At 48.1% G+C, this 20225-nt stretch overlaps 1 protein-coding gene across 1 annotated transcript in view; it reads left to right on the top strand.

Annotated features, from left to right (window-relative positions):
- Positions 1-17902, top strand: part of LOC310746094 (EH domain-containing protein 3) — a 32446-nt gene extending 14544 nt beyond the window's left edge. The window contains exons 2-6 of the mRNA XM_083579817.1: positions 925-1101; positions 5722-5819; positions 11352-11764; positions 14391-14555; positions 16960-17902. Of these exons, the coding sequence (XP_083435943.1) occupies positions 925-1101; positions 5722-5819; positions 11352-11764; positions 14391-14555; positions 16960-17487 (1381 nt within the window). The 3' untranslated portion in view covers positions 17488-17902. The remainder of the gene's footprint in view (positions 1-924; positions 1102-5721; positions 5820-11351; positions 11765-14390; positions 14556-16959) is intronic.
- Positions 17903-20225: the final 2323 nt, after the last annotated feature.

Here is a 20225-nt window from a genome sequence, read left to right as displayed (position 1 = left end):
CAGTCTACAAGCACTCTTTAATATTAGATAACAGCAGGGGTAGGCAACCTAAGGTCTACTGTCCCTCAGACCATGTGGCGGGCCGGACTATGTTTTGAAAAAAATATATGAATGAATTCCTATCCCCCACCAATAACCCAGAGATGCATTTTAAATAAAAGCACACATTCCACTCATGTAAAAACACCAGGCGGGCCCCATAAATAACTCAGAGATGCTTTTTAAATTGAAGGGCACATTCTACTCATGTAAAAATATGCTGATTCCCAGACCGTCCGTGGGCCAGATTTAGACGTTGATTGGGCCGGATCTGGCCCCCAGGCCTTAGTTTGCCTACCCATGATTAAAACAAACCAGGGTTTGTAAGCCGACAGCAAACCATAGCTTCAAATGGTGTGTTGTTGGCAGTAACGAAACCATAATAAATGTGATAAAATAAATCACAATTTAATAAACCAAAAGGTAAAGGTACCCCCTGACCATTAGGTCCTGTTGTGGATGACTCTGGGGTTGCGATGCTCATCTCGCTTTACTGGCCAAGGGAGCCAGCGTACAGCTTCCAGGTCATGTGGCCAGCATGACTAAGCCGCTTCTGGTGAACCAGAGCAGCGCACGGAAACGTCGTTTACCTTCCCGCCGGAGTGGTACCTCTTTATCTACTTGCACTTTGAGGTGCTTTCAAACTGCTAGGTGGGCAGGAGCAGGGACCGAGCAACGGGAGCTCACCCCAGCGTGGGGATTCGAACCGCCGACCTTCTGATCGGCAAGTCCTAGGCTCTGTGGTTGGCATTTTGTATGGGTTAGGAGCTGCCTGCTAAAGGAGGCATCGTCTAGCATCAGATTTGCAACTAGAGGTCACCCTCTGAGCACATAGCGTCTTAAGTGGAACCAGTGGCACATCTCATGCTTTATGTCTGTTCCTAGGTACCTCCTCGAGCAAGAATTCCCTGGCATGAGAATTGGTCCAGAGCCCACGACGGACTCCTTCATAGCCGTGATGCAGGGCGACGTGGAAGGCATCATTCCCGGGAATGCGCTGGTGGTGGATCCCAAGAAGCCTTTCAGGAAACTGAATGCCTTCGGCAATGCCTTCTTGAACAGGTCAGTGAGGAGCGCTCTGCTCTCAAGATAATAATAATAATAATAATAATAATAATAATAATAATAATAATAAAAAATTTATTATTTATACCCCGCCCATCTGGCTCAGTCTCCCCAGCCACTCTGGGTGGCTCCCAATCAAATGTGAAAAAACAATACAGCATTAAATATTAAAAACTTCCCTAAACAGGGCTTCCTTCAGATGTCTTTTAAAGATAGGATAGCTGCTTATTTCCTTCACATCTGAAGGGAGGGTGTTCCACAGGGTGGGCGCCACTACCGAGAAGGCCCTCTGTCTGGTTCCCTGTAACCTCAATTCTCGCAATGAGGGAACCACCAGAAGGCCCTCAAAGCTGGACCTCCGTGTCCGGGCAGAACCATGGGGATGGAGACGCTCCTTCAGGTCTACTGGACCGAGGCCGTTTAGGGCTTTAAAAGTCAGCACCAAGACTTTGAATTGTGCTTGGAAATGTACTGGGAGCTAATGCAGATCTCTCAGGACCGGTGTTATGTGGTCTCGGCAGCCACTCCCAGTCCCCAGTCTAGCTGCCGCATTCTGGATTAATTGCAGTTTCCAGGTCACCTTCAAAGGTAGTCCCACATAGAGCGCATTGCAGTAGTCCAAGCGGGAGATAACCAGAACATGCACCACTCTGGCCAGTCTGTGGGCAGGTAGGGTCTCAGCCTATGTACCAGATGGAGCTGGTAGACAGCCGCCCTGGACACAGAATTGACCTGCGCCTCCATGGACAGCTGTGTGTCCAGAATGACTCCCAGGCTGCGCCCCTGGTCCTTCAGGGGCACAGTGACCCCATTCAGGGCCAGGGAATCCTCCACACCTGCCTGCCCCCTGTCTCCCAAAAACAGTACTTCTGTCTTGTCAGGATTCAGCCTCAATCTGTTAGCCGCCATCCATCCTCCAACCACCTCCAGGCACTCACACAGGACCTTCACCGCCTTAAAGATAAAACTTTATTCGCATTATCCAATGGCCATAGCAACAGTAAAACATTACAGTATACGCAGAAAAGGAAATTTGATATAAGAGCACAATTTAAAGTCCCGAATCAGCCGTCAGTTAGTATGACATGGCAGGGGCCAACCAGGTCGTGAAGATCTCAAGTTCCTGGCTTGGCTACCTCAGGTTATCCCCAGATGAGATAGCTACCCATCCCCGCCCAGAACAGAGGAACACTGTAGCCCTACCAAACACACCCCCAGTGATAGAGCAATTGGGAGTGGTTTTTTAGACAAAATAGGTGGAAATGATGGAAACAGGTCTCAGAGGGAACGGGGTCTAAAGTTGCTGTGCTGGAACATAGGCTGGCATGCAAAGAAGAATTTGTTGTTTAGTCGTGTCTGACTCTTCGTGACCCCATGGACCAGAGCACGCCAGGCCCTCCTGTCTTCCACTGCCTCCCGCAGTTTGGTCAGACTCATGTTTGTAGCTTTGAGAACACTGTCCAACCTTCTCGTCCTCTGTTGTCCCCTTCTCCTTGTGCCCTCCATCTTTCCCAACATCAGGGTCTTTTCCAGGGAGTCTTCTCTTCTCCAAAGTCTTGGAGCCTCAGCTTCAGGATCTGTCCTTCCAGTGAGCACTCAGGGCTGATTTCCTTCAGAATGGAGAGGTTTGATCTTCTTGCAGTCCATGGGACTCTCAAGAGTCTCCTCCAGCACCAGAATTCAAAAGCATCAATTCTTCGGTGATCAGCCTTCTTTATGGTCCAGCTCTCACTTCCATACATCACTACTGGGAAAACCAGAGCTTTAACTATACGGACCTTAACCAACACCTAATGTCCTACCTTATGTAATTTGACATCCTCCTCCTCCAAGAGACATGGCACAGCGACCCTATAACGCTTAATAGCTATAGTTGCCATTCTTTGCCTGCCACCCTCTCCTCGAGGGGAGGAAGGCCCAGCGGGGGTCTAGCCTGTTTTATCTCCACAGCGCTAGACCACATTACAACAGCTTCATCCACTTCCAACTCACTTGCAATGGGCGTTCAACTCAAACTTAGGAGAGCCTCTTTATTGCTGGTCAACGTCTATGTACCTCCATGCCAGAAAAAAAGCTACAATTAAGGCCACATGAGCAGATTTAGAGTCCTGTATAGAGTCTCTCGAATCCATCCATCCGGTTGTTCCGCTCTGTTCTTGAGAGTTACTTTATAATGCAACACAGTGATCAGGCTCTTTGGAACTCCCTGCCTTCTGACATCAGGCAGCAGGTGCCTTCCCTGTTTTCTCTTTTTGGCACCTGCTACAAACATTCAAGGGACGCGGGTGGCGCTGTGGGTTAAACCACAGAGCCTAGGACTTGCCGATCAGAAGGTCGGCGGTTTGAATCCCCGCGCCGGGGTGAGCTCCCGTTGCTCGGTCCCTGCTCCTGCCAACCTAGCAGTTCGAAAGCACCTCAAAGTGCAAGTAGATAAATAGGTACCGCTCCGGCAGGAAAGTAAATGGTGTTTCCGTGTGCTGCTCTGGTTCGCCAGAAGCGGCTTAGTCCTGCTGGCCACATGACCCGGAAGCTGTACGCTGGCTTCCTCGGCCAATAAAGCGAGATGAGCGCCGCAACCCCAGAGTCGGCCTATTCAGATAGGTAGAATGCCAAAGTGTGTTTTAATCAAGTTTTTAGTTTATCTTTGATTCTAATGATGCTTCAAGCAGTTTGTGTGTGTGTGTGTGTGTGTGTGTGTGTGTGTGTGTGTGTGTGTGCTGTTTTGAGGCAGGCGCCGAAAGGAACAATGTTTTTTGTGCATGCCTTTGTCCCTAGCCAAATTTGCCTCCTGACTTTCCTGGCATTTACTTAGCCCCAGCGCTCTCTCAGATGCTAACTAGCAGGTCGGACTCCTGCCGGGGCAAAGGCTTAAAAGCAGGACAAACAAACCCTTGTGGTGAAACCCTAAATTTAACAGATGAAAACATTTTTCTCGGCGGCTGCCTTTTAACTGTCGGAAGAGGGTACAGAGAGTGGTGGAAGACAACTCTTAGCAGGGGGGCCTAGATCTGATTTATTGTTTGGACAGCTAAATAATCAAGAACATTTCCTTCCAAAACATCAGGGCCAAATCCATGAGGCTGGTATTAAAGGGAAAGAGATATTCTGCTGTCTGCCGGTTACATACGGGGCCGGCCATGGTGGTGTTCGCCATGTAGAGCATTAAATGAGTAGTGGTTGCTGGGTTTGGATTTCAGGATGAATTTTTCTGTTTGGATTTCATTATTTTTCTTTCCTGGATTAATACCCCAACTTTTTCTCCAATGAGCTCAAGGTGGCATGTTGTTGTTGTTTAGTCGTTTAGTCGTGTCGGACTCTTCGTGACCCCCTGGACCAGAGCACACCAGGCCCTGCTGTCTTCCACTGCCTCCTGCAGTTTGGTCAAACTCATGCTGGTAGCTTTGAGAACACTTTCCCACCATCTCGTCCTCTGTCGTCCCCTTCTCCTTGTGCCCTCCATCTTTCGCAACATCAGGGTCTTTTCCAGGGAGTCTTCTCTTCTCATGAGGTGTCCAAAGTCTTGGAGCCTCAGCTTCAGGATCTGTCCTTCCAGTGAGCACTCAGGGCTGATTTCCTTCAGAATGGAGAGGTTTGATCTTCTTGCAGTCCATGGGACTCTCAAGAGTCTCCTCCAGCACCATAATTCAAAAGCATCCATTCTTTGGCGATCAGCCTTCTTTATGGTCCAGCTCTCACTTCCATACATCACTCCTGGGAAAACCATAGCTTTAACTATACGGACCTTTGTTGGCAAGGTGATGTCTCTGCTTTTTAGGATGCTGTCTAGGTTTGTCATTGCTTTTCTCCCAAGAAGCAGGCGTCTTTTAATTTTGTGACTGCTGTCACCATCTGCAGTGATCATGGAGCCCAAGAAAGTAAAATCTCTCACTGTCTCGATTTCTTCCTGTTCTATTTGCCAGGAGGTGATGGGCCCAGTGGCCATGATCTTCGTTTTTAATTCCCAACAACTAGACTGTGAGGTAGGCTAGGCAGAAAGACTGTGACAGGCCCAAGGTCACCCAGGGAGCTCGTGACCAGGTGGAGATTCGAACCCGGGTCTCCTAGGTCCTGGTCTGACAATCTAGCCACTGGGCCACACTGACTCCATTGGGCTTGTTTTTATGGAGGATCAGAAGGTCGGCGGTTCGAATCCCCACGACGGGGTGAGCTCCCGTTGCTCGGTCCCTGCTCCTGCCCACCTAGCAGTTCGAAAGCACATCAAAGTGCAAGTAGATAAGTAGGTACCACTCCAGCGGGAAGGTAAACAGCGTTTCCGTGCGCTGCTCTGGTTTCACCAGAAGCGGCTTAGTCATGCTGGGCACATGACCTGGAAAAACTGTCTGCGGAAGCAGACAAACGCCAGCTCCCTCGACCTGTAAAGCAAGATGAGCGCCGCAACCCCAGAGTCGTTCCTGACTGGACTTAACTGTCAGGGGTCCCTTTACCTTTACCTTTACTCTTTAATCTTTAATCTTCAGCACATAAAATGTGTTTCAGTGGAGAACTTCAGAGGAAAACCAGTGGACCCAGACTTAATTTTCACCCGAAATATTGTCCATGTTCTGTCCCTTGTATTACTTTATTGTGACATTTTTCTTCTGCTTTTCCACCCCTTAGATTCGTTTGTGCACAGCTGCCAAATCCGGTTCTGGAGAGCATCAGTGTGATTGACACTCCAGGGATCCTTTCCGGGGAGAAGCAGAGAATCAGCCGAGGTAAAGTGAAAGGAGCAGCTTCTGTGGAAGGGGCTGTCATTGCTGAGGAGTAAAAGCTTAAGCAGGTTGCAGAGTTCCCAAACGATAGACCAGAGGCAATTGGTAACTTCATCCATCAGAGCTCTACAGCTACTGAAGGCAAAGCAGCATACAGTAGAACCTTGGCTTACGTTGCAAAAGCAGCAAACCCGGAAGTATTTTTCCGGGTTTCGCGCATGTGCAGAACAGGCACCTCCGCTTGCAGAAACCTCGGGATCCGACCAGAGCTCCGGGACGGATCCCGTCCGTGACCAGAGGTACCACCGTAACGGTCACAAATCCAATACATTCAGGATTGGCCCTGTCCATAAGAAATCCAGTTGCAGCAGACTTTTAAACTTACAATTACTTACAATTCAAGAACCCTCTTGAATTAATCAGAACAGGAAAAAACTCGACACATGAGATCAATACTTTCTGCACTAAGAAATGCAAACTGACAGGGACAAGGGTCCATTTCCTCTCTGGGACATAGCTTAAATCTTGTTTCAAACCTTATAAACTCACCAGCCCAGTAGGTATTGCTCAGCATAGTCTTTTAATGATTCGCAGTCTTCACAGGATTGGCTTTGGGGTGTACTTTTGGTCTAACGATTAAGTTCGATCCCAGAGCAGGGAGATCGGGATAGCATGCCGGATTTTACTGCTCTTTTGTGGCTGTTTGAACCCCTGGCTGAGCTAAGTTTCACTCCAATGCCACTGGTGCCAGGGGTGCGTTCTCCTCGGCTATTTAAAAGAAAAAAACGTTTTCTATAAATAGCTATCGCCCGTGTCGGTTCGGCTATAAATAGGCTTCTCTCTCGGGGTCTATCGATAATTGCCTCGGCCGCTGACACCCTTGATATTTCTCACTCTGTTGGCCTGGATTTCTCTTTCCAAATGTCCCTTTTCTGTGCTCATTAGTGAGCCGGGCCTGTGTGTGAAACGAGGCTTGACCCATTTTGCCGAGTCCTCCTGACCTTTCCACTCGTCCTTGAAGGTGGGAGAGACCGGCAAAGTCTGGAAATTCATCATTCATTCCTCTTTGCGAAGGTCGCCTGTCCCTTCTACGGCCTCTGAACCGCTAACGGACTCTGGAGCAAGAACATTTCTCCTTTTGTGGGACGCGGGGACAGTCTGGGAAAATCCTTTAGCCAACCCAGCTGTCTGTTTGGAGAAGGGCTCCCTGGGAGACCACTTGCTTTGCATGCAGAAGGCAGTAAATCACATAAAGTAAATTATTAGAAAAACAACAACACAGGAACTGCACAGGAGTGCCAGGCCTAATGAGCACAGCAAATCTTCTTCCATAATATCAATTGTTGTCGGTTAGTCCTTTAGTCGTGTCCGCCTCTTTGTGACCCCCTGGACCAGAGCACGCCAGGCACTCCTGTCTTCCACTGCCTCCCGCTGTTTGATCAAACTCATGCTGGTAGCTTCGAGAACACTGTACAACCACTTCATCCTCTGTCGTCCCCTTCTCCTTGTGCCCTCCATCTTTCCCAACATCAGGGTCTTTTCCAGGGAGTCTTCTCTTCTCATGAGGTGGCCAAAGTATTGGAGCCTCAGCTTCAGGATCTGTCCTTCCAGTGAGCACTCAGGGCTGATTTCCTTCAGAATGGAGAGGTTTGATCTACTTGCAGTCCATGGGACTCTCCAGAGTCTCCTCCAGCACCAGAATTCAAAAGCATCCATTCTTTGGCGATCAGCCTTCTTTATGGTCCAGCTCTCACTTCCATACATCACGACTGGGAAAACCATAGCTTGAACTATGCAGACCTTTGTTGGCAAGGTGATGTCTCTGCTTTTTAAGATGCTGTCTAGGTTAGTCATTGCTTTTCTCCCAAGAAGCAGGCGTCTTTTAATTTCGTGACTGCTGTCACCATCTGCAGTGATCATGGAGCCCAATAAAATAAAATCTCTTACTGCCTCCATTTCTTCCCCTTCTATTTGCCAGGAGGTGATGGGACCAGTGGCCATGATCTTCGTTTTTTTGATGTTGTGCTTCAAGCCATATTTTGCGCTCTCCTCTTTCAGATCAATTACAGTAATCTAATAAAAGCCACATTATCACAATATTGACTTACAATACAATTAAAAGATCCAGTTATTAAAAGTCCAAATTAAACTATTTTAGGTGAGTTCCTGTGTGCTGGATTTCAGGGTGCCAAATTCTTATTTCTTTCTGCTTCCGTAATCTTGATTAATCCAGTTACAACAGTTCTGATCTTGCTCCTTCGTTCAGCAGCCACTGGTTTCTTGACTTTTGTTTGTAATTACACATTTAATGAATTTTATTTCTGCAAGAGGAGCTTGCATCCTATAAAATTTCCTGTGTGAGGTGTTTATTTTCCATTTGTTTCTTCTTTCTTCTCTCTCTGCTCTCAAGGGCTGAAATTTCGGCTGCATCACACATGCCATCTTTGTCATTATGGCAACAGCAAATTCTGCTGTGCGGGCGTGGGGGGTGAGCACTCTGCACATGCTCAGGTGCTTACTCACTAAATGACTGTGGAGGAGATCTCGGGTGCAGCTAGCAGCAGAAAAGCTCAGGTCTGGCTGGGAGGGACTGATGGGAGCAGTAGTCGAAAAACACCTGGAGGGCACCAGGTTGGCAAAGGCCTGAGTTAGTGAGTCTTAATGTTAGTTTGCTAGGGACGCGGGTGGCGTTGTGGGTTAAACCACAGAGCCTAGGACTTGACGATCAGAAGGTCGGCGGTTCGAATCCCCGCGACGGGGTGAGCTCCCGTTGCTCGGTCCCTGCTCCTGCCCACCTAGCAGTTCAAAAGCACATCAAAGTGCAAGTAGATAAATAGGTGCCGCTCCGGTGGGGAGGTAAACAACGTTTCCGTGCGCTGCTCTGGTTTGCCAGAAGCGGCTTAGTCATGCTGGCCACATGACCCGGAAGCTGTACGCCGGCTCCCTCAGCCAATAAAGCGAGATGAGCGCCGCAACCCCAGAGTCGGCCAAGACTGGACCTAATGGTCAGGGGTCCCTTTACCTTTAATGTTAGTATTGTTCCTGCTCAGCAGCCTTTCTCAACCTGTGGCTCCCCAGATGTTGTTGGACTACAACTCCCATCACCCCTAGCTAGCAAGGCCCAGAGCTCAGGGATGATGGGAGTTGTAGTCCAACAACATCTGGGGACCCACAGGTTGAGAACCGCTGCAATACACATTGTCCGTCTCCTTATGTAAACCATTTAACCGGTCAGTTCCTGGAACAATTAAGAATGGGAGCGGTGCTTTTGCTAAGCGCTGACTTAGCCTTGCCAGAAAACCTTTCCAAGGCCTGTTTGATCTCAGCGGCAGGTGCCAACACTGAGAGCACTCTTAGCAAGTTTGCCTTTTAAGCGTCGCTGTCCGAAGAAATGAGAAAATCTGAAATTGTTGACGGACCCGGTATGGTTGCAAAACCAACAAATTATTGAGGGTCAAGACTCGAATATTTTGGAGAGAGAGAGAGAGACTTAATTTCCCTTTCTTAATAAATCGTTCAGAATCCCAAAGCATAATCATTCCAGTTCTTTTCGGAATGATTTTTACGGGGCCTCTTCCAACTCTACAGTTCTTATTATTGCATATGTATCCAGCTGCAGCGATTGAGCCAAAATCATCCCCTCCTGTGCAGCAACATAGAGAGATCTGAATCTGGGTCGTACAATGAGCCCTTGAGCGAGACTCGAACCCGGGACATGCCCTGCGCTGCTTTGTCTTAATGCAGTTGTTAGTTCTGGAAGCCTGACATGCAGGCATCTCTTTTTCCTTTGGCTGAGAAAAGCAGGGCAGATGTAAGGCTGTGAAAAGCCGCTTGTGCAATTTTCCTTTGGGATTTGCTGCAGCCAGAATATTCCCGCTGTGTCCTTTTCTGCTGTTTCTTAAGTTTTTCCTTTGGAGAAATAAGAAGCAGCTCTCACGCTGGAGCGGCAGTTCCTGGCTAGGCGGGACATTCATAATTTTGCACCTTTATATACAGTGGTACCTTGGTTCTCAAACACCTTGGTGCTCAAACAACTTGGAACCCAAACACTGCAAACCCAGAAGTAAGTGTTCTAGTTTGCAGACTTTTTCAGAAGCTGAATGTGCTCCGTTTTCAGTGTTAACACTTCCAGTTTGAGTGCCACACTTAAGTTTTAAGTGTTACGCTGCGGCCTGTCTATTTTTGCTATTTATTTTGCGTTTTTGTGGCTCGTTTTTTTTCCTTTTTGTGTGGAACCCAGTTCAGCTACTGATTGATTGTGTGACTGCAGTACGTTGTTTATTGCTTTCATTTTATGGATCAATGGTCTCGTTAGATAGTAAAATTCATGTTAAATTGATATTTTCGGGGTCGTTTTTAAAAGTCTGGAACGGATTAATCCATTTTGCATTGCTTTCTATGGGAGAGCGTGCTTTGGTTTTGGAACGGTAGTCTCGTAATCTGGGGAACCAGGTTCACATCTCCGCTCCTCCACATGCAGCTGCTGGGTGACCTTGGGCCAGTCACACTTCTCTGAAGTCTCTCAGCCCCACTCACCTCACAGAGTGTTTGTTGTGGGGGAGGAAGGTTAAGGAGATTGTGAGCCACTTTGAGACTCCTTAGGGGAGTGATAAAGTGGGATATCAAATCCAAACTTTGCTGCTGCTTCTTCCCTGTGGCCCTGGACCTCCCAAGATGTTTTTGTTTGAAGACCGTAAGGTCCTCTGTGGGACATTAATTAAACATTAAAAACTTCCCCAAACAGGGCTGCCTTAAGATGTCTTCCAAAAATCTTGTAGTTGTTTTTCTCTTTGACATCTGGTGGGAGGACGTTCCACAGGGCGGGCGCCACCACCAAGAAGGCCCTCTGCCTGGTTCCCTGTAACTTGGCTTATTGCAGTAAGGGAACCGCCAGAAGGCCCTTGGCGCTGGACCTCAGTGTCCGGGCAGAACGATGGGGGTGGAGACGCTCCTTCAGGCTGAGGCCGTTTAGGGCTTTCAAGGTCAGCACCAATACTTTGAATTGTGCTTGGAAACGTACTGGGAGCCAATATAGGTCTTTCTAGTCCAACCCCCTGCAATGTAAGAATATGTAAGGTAAAGGGACCCCTGACCATTAGGTCCAGTCGTGGCCGACTCTGGGGTTGCGGCTCTCATCTCGCTTTATTGGCTGAGGGAGCCGGCGTACAGCTTCCGGGTCATGTGGCCAGCATGACTAAGCCGCTTCTGGCGAACCAGAGCAGCGCACGGAAACGCCGTTTACCTTCCCGCCGGAGTGGTACCTATTTATCTACTTGCACTTTGACGTGCTTTTGAACTGCTAGGTTGGCAGGAGCTGGGACCGAGCAACGGGAGCTCACACCGTCGCGGGGATTCAAACCACCGGCCTTCTGATCGGCAAGTCCTAGGCTCTGTGGTTTAACCCACAGTGCCACCCGCGTCCCCGCAGGAACATGTAGCTGCCCCTTATTACATGGATGGGCTTTGAGCTCCACAACCAACGGAGCCATCCCTGGTGTTCTGATGGGACTCCCCCTCTCTCCTTCCCTGACGTAGGCTACGACTTTGCTGCCGTCCTGGAGTGGTTTGCCGAGCGGGTGGACCGCATCATCCTCCTCTTCGATGCCCACAAGCTGGACATCTCGGACGAGTTCTCCGAGGTCATCAAAGCCCTGAAGAACCACGAGGACAAGATGAGGGTGGTGCTTAACAAGGCCGACCAGATCGAGACCCAGCAGCTGATGAGAGTCTACGGGGCGCTCATGTGGTCGCTGGGGAAGATCGTCAACACGCCCGAGGTGATCAGGGTCTACATCGGCTCCTTCTGGTCTCACCCGCTCCTCATCCCCGATAACCGCAAGCTCTTCGAGGCAGAGGAACAGGACCTCTTCAGGGATATCCAAAGCCTGCCCCGAAACGCAGCCCTTCGGAAACTGAACGACCTCATTAAGCGGGCGAGGCTAGCCAAGGTGAATGTCTGTCTGTCTGTCTGTCTGTCTGTCTGTCTCTCTCCCCAGTGACCTATTCCTTTTTTTATTATTATTCAAAATTATAACAACATAGTATCCAAAAACGTATCATCCTTGCCCCCCCATTTTTCCTTCATCCCCCCCCCCAAAAAACCCCCCACCCCCACCCCCGACTTCCCCCAGTTCCAGTCTTTGGTCTCTCTAAGAATGCTGTTTTCCGCATGTTACACAGTTGTATAGATCCTCAAACTATTTAGCTGATTATTATCAATAAAAGGTTTGTGAATATTTATTCAAAACCTGCCAAGGAGTCCAATTCGCTTTGTTGCGTCTTCACATACTTTGTAAAGGGTTCCCATTCATCCTTAAAGTCACAATTATCCTTGTCCCGTAGCTTGTATGTCAGTTTTGCCAGTTCTGCATAGTCCATCAATTTTTCTTGCCATGATTCTTTGGTTGGGGTTTCTTCAGTCTTCCATCCTTGTGCTACCAGAACTCTCGCGGCCGTTGTTGCGTACATGAAGATGTTTTTTAATCCTGAAGGGATTTCCGGAAGCAGGTATACAAGGAAAGCTTTTCTCTGCACACTTGGTCAGTCCCAGCGATTAGCCCAGCTTTCCTCAAACTTGGGTCCCCCGGCTGCTATCGGACTACAACTCCCATCTTCCCTAGCTTCCAGGACCCAGTGGTCATTGATGATGGGAGCTGTAGTCCGGTAGCAGCTGGAGACCCACATTTGAGAAAGGCTCCTCTAAGCGCCACATCACGCTGGCTCTGGTTATACAGAGGAACCTACTCACAGCAGAATCCTAAGCATGGTTCCTCAGAAGTAGCCCCTTCTGAGTTCAATGGACTTACTCTCCGGTAAGTGTGTTCAGGGCCAGTTCTACAATTAGGCTAAGTGAGATGCCTACCTTTGTGGGGCAAATGGTAGGGGGCAGTAGTTGAAGCAGTCCCTGGCTGTTCCCCCAAAACTGCTCCTTGGCCATTATTTTCTGTTGGAGGACAGAGCTATGTTTGCCACACAACTGGTCCAGGCCCCCCCTAAACTAACCTGCTGTCTCAGGTGCGGTGGAAGATGCTATCCTTTCACCAGTGCTGAAGCAAAATTCAAGCCAGTCCAGCCAGTTTCTGTACAAAACCACTCAGGTTTTTAGATTTTTGGGGGGTGGCCCTTCTCTCACCCTTCTCAGTGGCTGCTCCCAGACTTGGGAACTCCCTCCCTAGATAAACTAGACTGCCTCCCTCCTTGCTGTCCTTCCACTGGCCAGTGAATACTTCCTTGTTCCAACAACCCTTTGGGAATTGACAACTTTTTATGAAAGGGCGGCTTTTATTGTAATTAAATGGTATATTTAAAAAAAAGAAAAAAAGAAAAAAAAATGAAAATTGATAAAAATTCAGTGGTACCTCGGTGGAAGCCGTTCAACTTCCGAGGCGCATTCAAAAACAGAAGCGTTTACTTCCGGGTTTTCGGCGTTCGAGTTCCAGAACAGTCGTCAACGGAGACGTTCAAAAACCGAGGTACTGCTGTAATTTTCCAGTTAAAGGCTGCTTTCTACCCCTTTTTTCTGTTTGTCCTCATCATGAGACTGAGGATAGCTTGAGCTAAGGGACTGTGCTGCACTCAAAGCACCCAAGAAATGTCACGATGGAAAAAGTATTTTGAAACGGAGTGTTGCAAGGCATCTGTTTCATCCTGCGTCCTGCTCAGAAACATGCAAGATAAAACAAAATCCAACTGTGTCTACCTAGAACCAGTGTGACATAGTGCAGCCTTCGCTAACCTGAGGGCTTCCAGATATTTTGGATCGCAGATCCCATCAGTCCCATAAAAAGATGGTTTGGGGAAGATGCTCAACATACCTGAGATTATCAGGGACCCAGGTTTGAGGAAAAACTGGGCTAGAGAGCCAGACTAGGACCTGGGAGACGAGAGACAAATCCTGACTCGGCTGTGAAGCTCATTGGGTGAGCTGCTGTCTCTTAGCCTAATCTACCCATAGCTGTCAAGCGTCCCTTATTTGGCGGGACAGTCCCTTATCCCAGCGCCATGTCCTGCTCCTGTCCCTTATTGATGAGGCTTCATTTGGCTGCTGGCTGGGCTTTCTGCCTTTGGCTCAGAGGGGCTCAGAAGTTGAACATACCTGTGCCCGGAAAATCCCTTATTTTGGCTGCTGATCCCTTATTTTCAAATCTGAAAATGACAGCTATGAATCTACCTCGTAGGGTCATTGGGATTAAATGGGAAAGGGGGAATCACCTTGAGCTCTTTGCAGAAATAGAGGAGAATATTTGGGCAGGAGGGATGGAGAATCAGATGAGAATGAGGTGGTGTTGTTGTCTAAAAAAACACAAAATATTTAGAAGAACAACTTTATTATTACGGTCACAGACCAGTTCCGGGTCACTTCATAAAACACAACAGGGATACATCGAACTGCAATTGGGTATAACAGAGACAATTCAGATATAGCGGCAGTTAAAAATATATATTAAATCTTGGTCACTAAAATATAACCTAAAATTATCATTTAAAACCTTAATCATTTTGGTAGTACAGCCTGTTCCCTAAGTTTTATGGCAGTCGCAAAGTATTTACACCTCCCTTCTGTGATGTCCTTAGGTCCACGCCTACATCATTAGCTCCCTTAAGAAGGAAATGCCCTCGGTGTTTGGGAAAGACAACAAGAAGAAAGAGCTCGTGAACAATTTGGGCGAGATCTACGGGCGCATCGAGCGGGAGCATCAGATTTCGCCGGGAGACTTTCCCAATCTGAAGAAGATGCAGGTGAGTGCCAGGAAAAACAAAGCGCATCTGAGAACCGGGACGGAAAACTCCTCAGTTTCACTTGCACAGAGGGAGGTCTGAGGCAAAGATGAACTTTGCTGCCCACCTTGGCTAGAACGTTCCGGTTTGGAAGGATTGCTTTCGCCTAGAAGAGAAATCTCATTTTCAGTTCAGATTATCGTTCTGGGGAGGAAGGGGGGAAACACAGCCTGCCTTCTAAATTTCAGAGTCAGATTAATCATAGAATTGTAGAGTTCGAAATTGGTGACCCCTGAGCTCCTCTAGTCCAGCCCCCTGCAATGCGGGAATCTCAACTGAAGCATCTGTGATAGTTGGCCATCCCACTTCTGCTTTAAAATCTCCAAGGAAAGAGAGTCCATCAGAGGAAGTCCCATCCTACTGTCAAACGGCGATTGCTGTCAAAAAGCTCTTCCTAACCTTGAGTTCGAATCGCCTTTCTTGTAATTTTAATCCGCCGTCGTAATCAGAATTATATTTCATACCCCACCCATCTGACTGGGTTTCCCTAGCCTCTCTGGGCAGCTTCCGACATAATAAAAACACAGCAATATGTCAAACGTTAAAAGCTTCCCGATACAGGGCTACCTTCAGAAGTCTTTTAAAAGATGTGTAGCCCTCCTTGACATCTGCTGGGAGGGCGTTCCACAGGGCTGGCGCCACCACCGAGAAGGCCCTGTAACTTCACTTCTCGCAGGGAGGGAACAGCCAGAAGGCCCTCGGCGCTGGACCTCAGTGTCTGGGCAGAACGATGGGGGTGGAGACGCTCCTTCAGGTTTAATGGGCCAAAGACATTTAGGGCGTTAAAAGTCAACTCCATCGACAGCCCTCCAGATATTTGAAGATGGCTATCCTATTACCTCCCAGTTTCCTCTTCCAGGCTAATCATACCCAACTCCCTCGACCATTCCTCATAAGGCCGTTCTCAAAGGGTGTGGCATGCCACAGTGGCGTAGTTGGATGTGATGATAATTGAGGCAGGAAGGTTGAAGGACAATCAAAGAAGCATTTAAACGTTTCAATGTAGTACAGTATGAAAATAATTTTGGGGGATACTCAACCAGAACTAGTATCCAGGCCTCTCTTCAAGAACAATGGTCGTTCTTCTGTGCTTCTCCATAACATATTGCCGTGAAGAGGGATTTCCAGCTTTGACAAATAGGAAAGATCAGAAAATCGCCTTTGTGTTGATGAGGGGATGACAGTTAGTTTGTCTCAAGTCAGACCTAATAGAATTGAGATTACGCTGCAAAAGCCAGTTCACACCTCTCATTAAATCTTCCAGGTATGGATAGGTATATTTTCAAAACCAAGCACTGCTAGGAGTCGTTTCTCCCCCCAACCAAACGTATTTCTTGCCAATTTAAAAATCAGTGCGGCGAATTTTTATTCTGAAGGGAAAGCGTTTGAGAGCTACTTCTCAGGAGGCTTGGTCATAATAAATAATAACAATAAAATTTTATTTATATCCCACCTTCCCCAGCCAAAGCGGCTAACGACAGTAAAAATGGCACAGTTTACATAAAATCACAGTCAGTTAATTGAAATTCATTCTAAAATCAATTCAGAATCAAATTAATGGCAACCATTGGGCTAGAGTTCTGTGAGGATTACAGAAGGAGAGAGGGGGTCAGACTGTGCCTTGGCCAAAGGCCTGGTGGAACAACTCTGTCTTGCAGGCCCTGCAGAAATATGTCAAGTCCCGCAGGGCCCTAGTGTCTTGTGACAGAGCGTTCCACCAGATCAGGGCCACAGCCGAAAAAGCCCTGGCTCTGGTTGAGGCCAGCCTAACCTCCCTGTGGCTCGGGATCTCCAAGATGTTCTTATTTGAGGTCCTCCGTGGGACATACCAGGAGAGGCGGTCCCGTAGGTACGAGGGTCCTAGGCCGTTTAGGGCTTTAAAGATTAAAAACCAGCACCTTGAACCTGATCCTGTACTCCACCTGGAGCCAGTGCAGCTGGTATAGCACCGGGTGAATGTGATCCCGCAGCGAGGACCCAGTAAGGAGCCACGGCATTCTGCACCCGCTGGAGTTTCTGGGTCAATCTCAAGGGCAGCCCCACGTAGAGCGAGTTACAATAATCCAGTCTGGAAGTGACCGTCGTGTGGATCACAGTGGCCAGGTCAGGGCGAGAGAGGTAAGGAGCCAACTGCTGAGCTTGGCGGAGATGAAAAAATGCCGCCTTCGTTATAGCTGCAATCTGCACCTCCATGGAAAGTGAGGTGTCGAAGATTACACCCAAACTCTTAATGGACGGTGCTGGCACTAATTGCGCCCCCGCAGGAGATGGGAGGTGCCCCCCAATCCCATATCATCCCGACCCAGCCAAAGGTGATTGCGGTCCTTTCTCTTAACGCTGAAATGCCCATCGCTCTGTCTTTCAGGAGCAGCTACAGGGCCAAGACTTCAGTAAGTTCCAGCCCTTGAAGAGCAAATTGTTGGATGCCGTCGAGGATATGCTTGCCAGCGATATTGCCCAGCTGATGGTTCTGGTGCGCCAGGAGGAGTCGCAGCGGCCCGTTCAGATGGTGAAAGGGGGCGCCTTCGAGGGCACCCTGCACGGCCCCTTTGGGCACGGCTATGGCGAGGGCGCCGGCGAAGGGATCGACGACGCCAACTGGGTGGTGGCCAGGGACAAGCCCATGTACGACGAGATCTTCTACACGCTTTCGCCGGTGGACGGGAAGATCACTGGCGCCAACGCGAAGAAGGAGATGGTGAGGTCCAAGCTGCCGAACACTGTCTTGGGCAAGATCTGGAAACTGTCGGACATCGACAAAGACGGGATGCTTGACGACGAGGAGTTTGCTTTGGCCAACCACCTCATCAAAGTCAAGTTGGAAGGCCATGAGTTGCCCAATGAGCTCCCGTCTCACCTCATCCCTCCGTCGAAGAGGAAACTGACAGAGTGAGAGGGTGGCGGGAAGGAATTGGGTGTTGGGTGGGTGGGTAAATCAAATATACCTAATTGAGATGCGGAGCTGTCTTTTGGCTTCCAATAATGTCCAGGCGTGGTGAGGAACCTGGTGCAATATTTTGGAGCAGGCGTGAGGAACCTTTGGCCTTCCAGATGTTGTCAAACTGCAACCCCCTGGTTACGTGAAACATATTCAATATTAACACACAAGACGTAACCGGCTGTACGTTTGAAAACATAATATATACTGTTCATTGTATTGAATTGTAGATTTCAACAGAAGTAGCTCATAAAGTTCAACGAGAAATAATAATTAATAATAATAATTTATTATTTATACCCCGCCCATCTGGCTGGGTTTCCCCAGCCACTCTGGGCGGCTTCCAACAAAACACTAAAATACAATCACCTATTAAACATTAAAAGCTTTCCTGAACAGGGCTGCCTTCAGATGTCTTCTAAAAGTTTGGTAGTTGTTTTTCTCTTTGACATCTGGTGGGAGGGCGTTCCACAGGGCAGCTGCCACCACCGAGAAGGCCCTCTGTCTGGTTCCCTGTAACTTGGCTTCTCGCAATGAGGGAACCGCCAGAAGGCCCTCAGAGCTGGACCTCAGCGTCCGGGCAGAACGGTGGGGGTGGAGACGCTCCTTCAGGTATACTGGACTGAGGCCGTTTAGGGCTTTCAAGGTCAGCCCCACACTTTGAATTGTGCTCAGAAACGTACTGGGAGAAAAGTAGAAGGACCCAGTGGATCAGTTGATTCTCTTAATCAGTTTATGCATAAGGTCCATATATGTGAAAGTGTCTATTCCACCTGTCTGTTCATAGAATCCAACAATCCACACAAAAGGTTGTTGCAGTTCCACAGAATCCTTTCACGGAGTCTAAGACAAGGATTTCTGGAATATTAGCCTTGTTTCGCCGTCCTAGGCTTCATCAGTAGTACAAACTGATGTATTTAATGCAAATAAATACTATAAAAACCATCAACAACCATACATACCATATATGATATCACAGGACAGTGGATCTTATAGCATAGTAGTAGCTGCTGTAAACAGCAACTTTTACAGTTATATGGACAAGCACAATACTGATTCGAGTAACAGGTGTTGGCAATCAGCAGATACAAAAATTACTTTCTTAAAGTGACCCATATGGCACCGCAGAAGTAAAACAAACTTAATCCATACTCAGATGTTATACATATAAACAGTAATGCACCACATACAAAAAATGTAATCAAATATCAGATCTAAAGTACTATGCTATAAGATCCACTGTCCTGTGATATCATATGTGGTATGTACTGTTGTTGACGGTTTTTATATTATTTTTGCTGTAAAAATGTGTGAGATTACGATGTTGTATTTATTTGCATTACCTAGAGTTTGTACTACTGATGAAGCGTCTACTTTTCTCGTTGAACTTTATGAGCTACTTCTGTTGAAATCTACAATTCAATACAATGAATAGTATATATTATTTTTTCAAATGTACAGCCGGTTACGCCTTGTGTGTTTATTAAACTACAACCCCCAGCAGCAAGCGTGGCCAGCGGCCAGGGATGGTGGGAGTCGCAGTTGGTATTGTAGAATTGTGGAGTTGGAAGAGGAATCGTAGCTAAAGCATTCCTGACAGATGACTGTCCAAACTCTGTTTCAGAGTCTCCAGTTAAGGAGAGCCCAACACCTTCTGAGGGAGTCCATTCCACTATGGAATAACTCACACTGTCGGAAAGTTCTTCCTGATGTTTAGTCGGAATCTCCTTCCTTGTAATTTGAATCCATTCGTTCGAGTCCTGACCTCTGGAGCAGCAGAAAACAAGCTCGCTCCCTCTTCCATGGGACAGCCCTTGAGATATTTGAAGATGGTTCTCATATCTCCTCTTTTCCAGGCTAAACATCCCCAGTCCCTTCAACCGTTCCTCATCAGGCATGGCTTCCAGTCCCTTGATTATCCTCTCCACATACTCTAGCTCAGGGGTCGGCAAACTAAGGCCCGTGGGCTGGATCAGGCCCAGTTGCCTTCAGGATCCGGCCTGCGGACTGTCGGTGGATCGGCGTGGGGATTGTTTGTTCGGGCTGCGCCATTCCCCCCCCCCCGCGCCATTCCATTCCCACACACACACACACCGCTCCTCCTCCTCCCTCCCTCCCTCCCTCCCTCCTCCCGGTTTCTCCCTGCCTTGCCTAGAGAAGGAACGGGGCTGGCTGAGCCCCATTTTAAGTAGCCCCTCTCTGGAGCCAGCTCTTTCGCGCCACTCATCTTCCCTCCGCCACCGCCGCCCTGGTGCTCCTGTGGGCCAGAGAGCGGAGTGGACGAACTTGCTCTGCCTACTCACGAGAAGCAGTGGCGGCAGCCCCTGGGAGGTAAGTGCAGCGGCTGGGACTGGAGGTGGGGGGGTGAGGAGGAGGACTGTTTGTCCCCCTCGCCTCTTCTTCCAGCTTCCCCCTACCAGTGATGCTTCTCTCTTTTCCCCCCCAAATTTTTTTTTAATCGGTTTTCCAAAATTTTCAAACAAACAAACATCTTAATTGTACTTAATCCAATCTTAGTAACATTGTTAAGTGACTTCCTCAAATCCCCCTGGCTGAATTTCAGAGTATATAATTGTAGCAGTTTTCCAAAACCAATTTTCTCATAAAATTAACTTAATCACTTAACATCTTTCTATCTTTTCATTTTAACTTTAAACATGTTATTCTCTAACAATACACATTTAAATCCTAAG

Source organism: Podarcis filfolensis (genome assembly GCF_964270895.1).
Source record: "Podarcis filfolensis genome assembly, chromosome: 12".
Classification (NCBI taxonomy): domain Eukaryota; kingdom Metazoa; phylum Chordata; class Lepidosauria; order Squamata; family Lacertidae; genus Podarcis; species Podarcis filfolensis.
The sequence above is the reverse complement of the archived record's forward strand: the minus strand, read 5'-3'. Positions and strand labels throughout refer to the sequence as shown.